At 35.4% G+C, this 9,609-nt stretch overlaps 1 protein-coding gene across 1 annotated transcript; it reads right to left on the bottom strand.

Moving 5' to 3' along the window:
* Positions 1 to 2,779: 2,779 nt before the first annotated feature.
* Positions 2,780 to 6,516, bottom strand: LOC143623622 (uncharacterized). Its single transcript, XM_077094474.1, has 8 exons — positions 5,887 to 6,516; positions 4,389 to 4,918; positions 4,203 to 4,253; positions 4,004 to 4,111; positions 3,815 to 3,910; positions 3,629 to 3,727; positions 3,488 to 3,547; positions 2,780 to 2,971 (listed from the first exon to the last, which is right to left on the bottom strand). Exons 1-8 carry the CDS (start codon positions 6,428 to 6,430, stop codon positions 2,906 to 2,908), a joined length of 1,554 nt encoding a protein of 517 aa, XP_076950589.1. The 5' UTR covers positions 6,431 to 6,516; the 3' UTR covers positions 2,780 to 2,905.
* Positions 6,517 to 9,609: the final 3,093 nt, after the last annotated feature.

The following is a 9,609-nucleotide window of genomic DNA, read 5'->3' as shown; positions in this document are numbered from 1 at the left end:
ACCACCTTGTTTCGGGGATTTTTTTCATGTCCGATGTGTTGCACATATCATCAACTTGGTTGTTCAAATAGGTCTTGACAATGAAAACATTTGTGATGATTTAAAATACTTTAGACTTATGTTACAAGATGTCTTCAAAAGTGGTAAAAGAAGACATCTTGAATATAAGAACTATTGCAAGTCGGTTGAAAGAAAGTATTTGGGGTCGAATTGGAACGTTCCAACCCATTGGAACTCAACTTGTCATATGTTAAAGTGTGCTTTTGCCCAACGCCAAACTTTACAAGCTTTTCATAACAATCTTGTTGAAGAATGCGAGGCCGATATGTTTCCGGAAAGTGTTTGGGTCTAAGTCGGTTATTTGTTGGAGTATCTTGACGTGTTCAAAAAGTCAACAACAAAATTATCGGGAGTCTATTACCCTACTAGTTGTTGGGTTTTGCAAGAATTGTACTATATGTCTTGTGTTTTTAAAAGCTTTGCGGAGAAGAACAAACTCTTCGAAAATATTGTTGCGGTGATGAAAGAAAAGTTCATAAAATATTTTGAAAACATACCGCCGGTCTTTACTTGTGCCGCCGCATTAAACCCCTATTGGAATGTTAATGGGGTTGAAACAACGATTGAGGAAATATTCGACAACTTAGGTATGCACGAGATTGACCCGAAGTTGTCGACGGAAGCGAAGGACAAGTTCAACAAAAACCTTCAAGACCTTTATGACCATTATTTTCAAATGTATGGTCCAAGCACGAGATCGTCTTTTGTGAAAAAACAACAACTAGTAGGCCGTGCAATGACCCACTTATAAACTTGATGAATGGGATTCGTGAATCGGCATCTAAGAGGCAAAGAGGAAACACACCAAGTAGCGAACTTGGTCGATATAGTGGAGCAAACAATGTTGATGGCGCAACGGTCGACGAAATTCGCAATATTGATTTGTTGGCTTGGTGGAAAGGTAAACAAAACGAATTTCCCATTCTATCCGCCATGGCTCGTGATTTGCTTGCCGTACAAGCCTCAACGGTTGCTTCCGAATCGGTTTTTTCTCTTAGTGGGAAGGTGTTATCTATGCGAAGAACAAAACTAACTCCCGAGTCTCTAGAGGTTTGCATTTGCCTAAAGGACCATTTGGATGCGGTGGATCGTGTACAACACAAGGCGAACTTTGAAGACGAAATACCAATAGAGCGTCATATTCATGATGAGGAGGCGGAGGACGGGGTTTCTTCCAATAACGAAGACGAGGGTGAAGACGAGAATGAAGACGAAGAAGAGTTGTAATTATTTGTTTTGGTAGAATTATTTGTAACTTGTTCAACTAATATTTAGTTTTGATTTGTTTTATTATAATTACTTTTGTTACTCATGATTAATTTTTGTTACTTTTTTAATAACGACGAACATTTTATTTATTTAAAAAATAACTATTACAAACATTATTAAAACATAAACGATACTAAACATAACAACTAAAACATAAAAAACAAAGTCCGTCGTTTTAATCCGGGAATACTTATTTTTGGGTTGTAGAGCCGGACGACTCTCCCACTTCCGTTTTTTTAGCATCCAAACTTCTTTTCTCTCGACAATACTTATTCGTATGTTTTCGTAATGTCGAGTTGGACCCTGCTTTAAGAAACTTCGAGCAATATTTGCAACGTGCCAACTCATGTGAGTCGGTCATGAGACACAAATCATAATGAACCCAAACATCGGGGCATCTTGTTGTTTCGATCACCATAACAACGTCATCATTAGTTGCCATTTGTTGTCGGTTTAAGGTTAATTGTGGTTTGGAGTGTGTTTTATAGTTTTGGAAGTGGTTTAACAAGTACACAAACAAACCTTGCTATTTAGAGTAAAAAAATAACCTATTTATAGTTAAAAAACATGTTCCAACGGTCAAAAACAGCTATATAGCCGTTGGAACCGGTTCCTAACAGCTATAATATTTAAATTTCAAAAAAAAACCGGTGGAACCGGTTTTTATGTAAAAACCGGTTCCGGTTCATACCCTACCCGGTTCTTAAAAGTTAGCATATCTGGGCATCGGTTCGGGTCGGGAACCGAACCGGTTCTTGATTGGAACCGGTGCCATTTTACAACCCGGTGTGAAAAAACCGGTTTCGAACCGGTTCGGGTTTTCCAGTTGAACCCGATTTGTGCACCTCTAGTGTTTGGTATGCAGCAATGAAAGACAGAATGAAATGGACCATTGCAAAGAAATGATAAAAAAGAGTGTTTGGTTGGTTAATGAAATGAATTAAATAACCCATTACCTTTGTACATTTTCTTTCCCTTCAAAACACCCCTAATTCATGTCATCGTATAGGCCAAAGGTTCGTGGTATAGCCAAGACGACCCAAATAGATTCTGTTTGCAAGACAAACCATATCAAACCCAACCGTTTCCAACAAAATGGCCTTCAAGCCACCATCCACAACACTACAATACATCCATCCCAACATGCAAACCCAAACATAACTGGTCGTTTCACATTATTTAATTTTGTTTATATTTATTTTAAAATAAATAAAAATACTGGGTTCAAGTGATCAAGTGGCGAGCACGTTCAAGTGACAAAATGACATCACTAACTATAATGGCGGGTCAAGTGATCAAGTGACACCGCTTCCCCCAACGATGCCTAAAGCTTGTAATACGTCTCACATGCTTTCTTATATTAACCACCCTCTAATTCCAACGCATAGTTGACATGAAGAAACTAACTTGTTAAAAGAGGTGTAATTCATTGTTCAGTGAGCATGAATCAAAATGTGATAACTAGCAAAATGTCCCCATTATTAAGTTTGTCAATGTTCTCCTGTGGCTTTTTCATGATCCACATCATATGCATATAACACATTGACTGTCACAAAATGAATTCAAAATCGTCTCATCATAACAAATATGACTCCACCACCACACGCCCAAATTTCTCTTGCACGTCTTTTGGCGTTTCAATCTGTTGACATGAATCAAAACACGGATTTAGAGAAAACAAAATCATTGTATCATGTATTGTGATTCAAGAATATAGTTTTGAGGGCGCTCAGTGTGTTCCAAATGGAGAACCCTATTTAATACTCCCTCAAACTATCAGCGACAGTTTTAAACCATTTACTTGTGTACGAGTCGATTTGTGTTATGTTAAATGGATAAACCAAGGTACTGTTTGAATTCAATGGAATTGGATTGTAAATTCCATAATGAAATGTGTTTGGTTGGCTAAAGATGGAACTGAAAATGAAAAGTTTTCCACCAAATCAACCAAGGATTTCAACTTTCCTTCCATGTAGCGAAGAACAATTTTACAAATGGTAATTATGTAAATTAGTTTTTCTTGAACTCAAATTCCTTTAACCAATTTTACAAACCAAACACATTATGGTTCTTAATTGGAATTAATTCCAATTCCTATAAAAACATTATGTGAACTAAACAACCCCTAAAAAGAATATCTGAGATGTATTTCACTTACCGCATTCAGACCCTTGAAAAGAGCTTTCACTGTGTTATGTGGATTTCTTGACCCAACAACCTAAAATAGCTAAAGTTAGAAATAGAAAGCAACCAGACCTTGTTCACCTAAAAAAGAATCAACTTCTGTTATTATTATTACCTTAGACTTCACATTCTTTAAACCAGCTAGATTTAAGATAGTCTGAACAGTTCTGCCAGCCTTCATGCCACCCTGAGTGGGCCCGGGCCAAAGATACACCTAAAATAAAGACAAAAGCACACAAAACTTGATTAAAACAAACTCATTAAATCAATTTCTAAAGGGTCACAACACATGAACACAAACCTTGGTTTTCTTATAAGAAGTCTGAATGGCATGTGCAATCGTGTGATCTTCATGTCGTTCCACATAATGCAGATTTTGAAAGCATTTCTCATGAGCCTGTTTAATCACATAAAATAGTAAAAAATATGATTGATTATTAGTTTAATATTTATTTATTTATTTTGAAAAAACATGAAAATAACAAATCACCTTCTGACATGCAGTAGGGACTGCTGGGCCTTTTGCCTTGGCAAAACCAATGACACCATGATAATTACCACAAGCAAGCATTACTGTGTATTTAACCAATTGCCCTCCCTATAAAAACAGCAATCACAACTGTATTTAAAAAATGAGAAAAAAAAAAACTTTAAGCATAACTAATAAAATCTAAAAACCAATGACTTACCTTTGTAACCTTACATGTCCTGTTAACATCAATAAGTTTCACATCAAAACCCTGTCATTAAACAAAACAAACCTTAAATATAAGTATAAAAAAACATGAAATAAATTACAAGATATACGGAATCTCAGCATGCCAAGTCAGCATTAGACTAATAACAAATAACAAAGTCGATGGAAAAAAGCTTACCTTTCTAAACTGCGGTCTTCGTATCTTCTCAGTCAAGGAATTTCTTTCTTCAGCAAGATCTCTAATTTCTTCCTCCAAAACCTTCCCTTTTCTTCCAAAAGTATGATCCAACTGTGCTAATTTCTCTTCAAGCTGCCTATCAATAAAATTTAACTTTTCCAACACTAAATCATCAGTCCTTTTAACATCATCAAATTCTTCTTCTTCATCATCATCATCAACCCGTGATGCACTTTTTATCAATGATTTTCTACTTTCAGCATCAGAATCTTCAGCAGGATCATGTTGTGATTGCATGTTTTGAATGACGCCATAGTTAGCAGGGTTATTAGGATCATAAGCTTCCTTCCACTTAACTATTCTGATTGCCCTGTTCAGCTTTTGTTGAAGAAGAAACTTGTCCTTACCACTGGCTTCTTTCAACCGGTTCATCAAATCACCAATCACACGGTACTCAGGCCGTAAGGCTAAATGTTTCTCCTCAAATTTGTCAATTTTATTCATCCACTTGAATGCATCATCAAGATTCTCTGATCACAGATGGTATAATCATTTCAAAAAATCAAGCATATGCTTATATTATAAACAAAAGTATGTAATAACTACAATGCTAGCTAAAAAAGCAGGTTTGCAAAAATTTGAATCTAGCATCAGGCCTGTAAACAAGTGAACGTTCAGTGAACCGTCTAATAAAATCTACGTTTATGTTCATTTATTTAATAAACATACATACATGAAAATAACTTTTTGTTCATTTAGTCAAATGAACGAACATGAACAAATGTCGAGTTCATTCATTTATGCCCATGAACATTTGTTAAGTTAAATTCATTTATGTTTGCTAGTGCATATATTCATTAAAAAATTTAGGTTCATTACAATTTAGTATGAATTTATGAAATTAAAATATCACCGGCTACTTTTAAATTTTTTTTAGGTCCAGCAGTTTGATGTTCACATTTCCTTTTAATGGGTCTTTGCTTAGTTAGGTTTGTTTATGTTCATGAATCGGTTGTTTATACTATTAACGAACAAACATACTGAGCACGTTCAATTTCTTAACAAACGAACACGAACAGAAAAACCCAGTTCGTTTAATTGTTCGTGTTCAATCGTTTGTTTGGTTAAAAGTTAAACAAGCGAACACAAACATGCCTCGTTCGTGTTCGTTCTGTTCGTCTAAAGGCCTATCTAGCATAGTAGCAGCTAGGGGAGGCGAAATATGTGGATTGGATAACGGGTCAAAATGAAGAACTTGTGCAGAACGGGTTGAGTTGACCTAAAACACATTATCCAATATTTTAGTTTCTCAGTCAGCCAAATATGATTACAAAAATTACATTATTTCAATAATAATCAGCTTTATTTTAATAATCTAAATGAAAATGCTTTTGCATTAAAATACATTTTGGATGGCATTTCACCCATTCGACCCTTTTAAACGGTTTCCTTAAAGTTTAGTAATATAGCATACAAAAGGTGAATGAAGAAAACATACCCGATTTAGTAAAATTATCAAGAAGCTCTTCATGACGTCTCAATTTCTTCTTCACGATTTCTTGTCTTCTATGAATGGCTTCAGGAGTGAACCTATGGTCATCTTCTTCGCTTTCAGAATCAGTGGGTTCTTCCCTCATGTTAAGTATACGCGGGTCAACCTGTTTCTGATTCTCTTTTTCCAGTTTCTCAATAAGTCGACTCACGCCCATGTAATCCTCATCATCCTCAGCATCTATATCAGCTGTACCCAAACCAGCCTTCTTTCTCTGCTCTCTCTCCCTCTGTTTTTCTCTCTCTACTTCAGCTAAAAGCTCACGAACGACTCTATCACCGGCTGAGGATGACATGGATAAAAATCGCCTATTCCCATTATTCCATTTCCAATCAGAAGATTCTATATGATTCGTAGTAACTGTTTGGCTAGGAAGAACATGCTGCCATCGTTGTGATGTATGAAATGTTTGGGAAAAAGAATAAGGTTTCAGTTGGTTGAGAACGGCTTTTGATGCCCGTGCTTTGCTCATGATGTTGAGTGTAGACATTTTCTTCACCACTATGCAGGTTTCATGCGAGGTATGTTAACAGTGCCTGCAAAGATTGAATCATCTCTATAAGTAAATTACAAGTTACAACTAGAAAACAAACTAAACCAACAAAATAAAAGGGATGTGCACGCTTCGATTTGAGTCGGTTTTGGTTAAAACCGAACCGAAAACCAAAACTTAGGTTTTTGAATTTTCGAATACCATTCGGTTTCAATATTTTCGATTTCAGTTTTTCAGTTTGGGCTCAGTTCGGCTTCTTTATTTTCGGTTTTGCCATTTCAGCTTGTTAATTTTGAGCCGAACAAAAAATTCCCCCCCAAAATAACGAATTTAGGCTAAAATCAATTTGTTAATTAATAACTAACTAATTATAATACATTTGAGCTAAATTATGAAATTAATTATTAAATTCTTAGAAACTACTTACAGTAAAAAATGAAATGAATTTGGTTCGGTTTGATTTTTCCGGTTTTTATTACACGCAAAACCAAAACCGAACCGTAAGTTTGGTTTTTACAGCAACATCAAACCAAACCGTTGCCTTTGTTTTGGTTTTGAATCGATTTTTTCGGTTTCATGCACGCCCTACTAAACAAATATCAAGTAATGCCTAAATATGAATCACAAGTGTGTTTAAACAAGGTTAATCACTCTTTTGAGTGATTAGGTTAACATGTAGCAATATTCGATATTATAACAGAAATGACATACAATTGCATGATTCATTTCAACTTACATGTCACTAATCTAACAGAAATGAAGATTACAAAGCGAAATGGCAATAGAATAAATTCTAGGGTTCATAATAGGTACAGTTCTACAATGTAAACATAATTGTAAGTAATTTATGAGACTCGCCTAAGTGTCACATACCTCCCCGTTGTTCCCTGTAGCTACTGTTGTTGATTAAGCAGGCTGCAGTGATGCTTGCTTATTTTCCGATTAGGGCAGATACAAATTTGGGCCCTGTTATAATTATAATTAATTAATACATGGGCCTATTTTTACTGGACTTCCACCGGACGCATTGCCCTTTACCAAGTACGTTGTGGAGTGCACAAAATACCCGGTTTCGGTTTCGGACCCAACCAGGATATGACCTTGTATTGGATTTCTCCCTGGACATGTACCTGATCCGCCGGAACCGGTTCCACCTCACCTGGGCAAAACCCAACCCGACCTGAACCCGGAAAACCCGGTCACATACTCGATTATACCCGACCTGGTTTTGACTTGTTGACCATATCCTACCCGGTTCCGGTTCCTAAAAATACCATGTTTGTGCACCTCTATGTGGAATCATGGAAAATTAGAACGTGTGGAGGTGTAAAAAAAACTGGTATGGGCTCGGTAAACCGGAACCCAACCCGAAACTAGTTTAAAACAACTAGTTTGTTACACGACTCAACCTATAGTTTGGCACTAATTCATATTCTCGTTCTTCGAAACCGGTTTAAAACCATTTCTTCTCTCAATCAGGATTGTAACCCAGGCCGAATCGGTTTAAAAGGTTTGGAAAGTTGTCTTTTAAAATTGGTTTGGGCCGAAATTGGTTTTGAACCCGAATCTGTTTCGGATAGAACTCGATTTGTGCAAGTCTAGAACCAGGTACTCAGATAGGGATGATAAGCGAACCTTAATTTGATCGATAAAGTCAAAACTTGAAACATTTGAGAGAGTATTGGTCTATATATACACCTAAACAACATTGAGACACGTTTGAGGCGTGGTTGAACAAATATATTTGAAAGGTAGGGCCGAAGCAAACTTTTTTGTCGAAAGATAACTTTTATTAAAAACGGTCAAACTAGCAAGTCCTAGGGCAACAAACACAACTTAAAAGAATAAACTACACTGGTTCATCTAATTTAACATTTAAAACGAAGACTTGCTTTTTATCCAAAGAAAAATGTGTCAATAATATGTTGATAGTAGGTGACGTTGGCAATTCATTATATCTATTAGGTGGTGTGATATTTGCATAAAGCGTCACAGCTAACCCGCTCACAAAACATGAAAATACACAACCATGTGAGCATAATCACATGGTTGTTTACTAGAAAAATATAACAATATTTGTTTCAGATTTTGTATAATATGTTAATATAGTATAGTATATATGTTCTTTTTTCGAATATCATGAGTGCAGTATGACATTCAAGCTTGGATCCACGGTCCACACTCATGTAGAGTCATGTGGTTTGTTGGGATTGACCCAGTAACGTCTTTCATATAGAAAATGCCACTTAAACATTAGGGTTACCTCATGAGTGAGATATGTTGATTTCTCCCCTCCACTTCTATTCCATTTACCACACAACACTTGTAGAATTTGCTAGGCGCTAATCGAATGATAAAGTAAGGACTATCGATTAATCAGGATTAATCGGATTGGAATTTATATATAGGGTGTGTTTGGGATTCCTTATTTAAGTTGAAAAGACCTTTTTGTAATAAGTAGAAAATAACTTATGTATTTCTAATAAGGAGTTTCCAAAAAAGTGTTTGGATTAACATAAGTCCATAAGTTGCTTTTTAAAAAGTATTTTGTTTAATTTATTGATGTAAAATGACCAAAATGACATTTTTGTATAAGTGAATAAGTTGTTTTAAAAAGTGTTTGGGTGGAAATGGAAGGGTGGAATGAGTATTCTAAACCTATAAGGAGATAAGTTATCATATCCCAACTTATTCCAAACCCATTTTTTAGCCTTATGAAAAAGGAGAAAGTTAAAAGGACTTATGGGTTCCCAAACACTATATAAGTAAAAAAAATGACTTATTCATCCTGCATAAGTCATAAGGAGAGGAAAATAAGGAATCTCAAACACACCCATCTATCTATTCTAATAAAAGACTGCAACTTTTGCCACTTGTCAAGCTCATAGCCCTCCTCACTATTTTCAACAAATTTCCATATATGGTCCTTATTTTTAAGTCATTTCAATATATCAATCTAAGTTTATGTTTATTAAATGTAAATACTAACTGATTCATTCATTAACATTAATGGTGAAATAAGGAAATATCAAAATCGAAGTTGCTCTTTGAATCCCTGCTTAAAAACAATTTGTAGTTTACCATAAAATCTAAATTATTTGACAATAATGCACCTTTATTTTTTTTTTAACTTGCAATTACTTGTGACTTTCAAATTTTATCCTAACAGATCTGCA

This window comes from Bidens hawaiensis, unplaced genomic scaffold, assembly GCF_021521415.1.
Source record: "Bidens hawaiensis isolate Kalapana, Puna unplaced genomic scaffold, B.hawaiensis_p1.1 tig00003506_1, whole genome shotgun sequence".
NCBI lineage: Eukaryota > Viridiplantae > Streptophyta > Magnoliopsida > Asterales > Asteraceae > Bidens > Bidens hawaiensis.
The sequence above is the reverse complement of the archived record's forward strand: the minus strand, read 5'-3'. Positions and strand labels throughout refer to the sequence as shown.

What these genes read in the sequence shown, in the direction of transcription:
- LOC143623622 (XM_077094474.1), bottom strand. Translation starts at nt 6,430, where the DNA reads ATGTCTACACTCAACATCATGAGCAAAGCACGGGCATCAAAAGCCGTT. An exon ending in GGACATGTAAGGTTACAAAG is followed by an intron (nt 4,112 to 4,202) that starts GTAAGTCATTGG and finishes CTGTTTTTATAG; the next exon opens with GGAGGGCAATTGGTTAAATA. An exon ending in TAAAGAATGTGAAGTCTAAG is followed by an intron (nt 3,548 to 3,628) that starts GTAATAATAATA and finishes TAGCTATTTTAG; the next exon opens with GTTGTTGGGTCAAGAAATCC.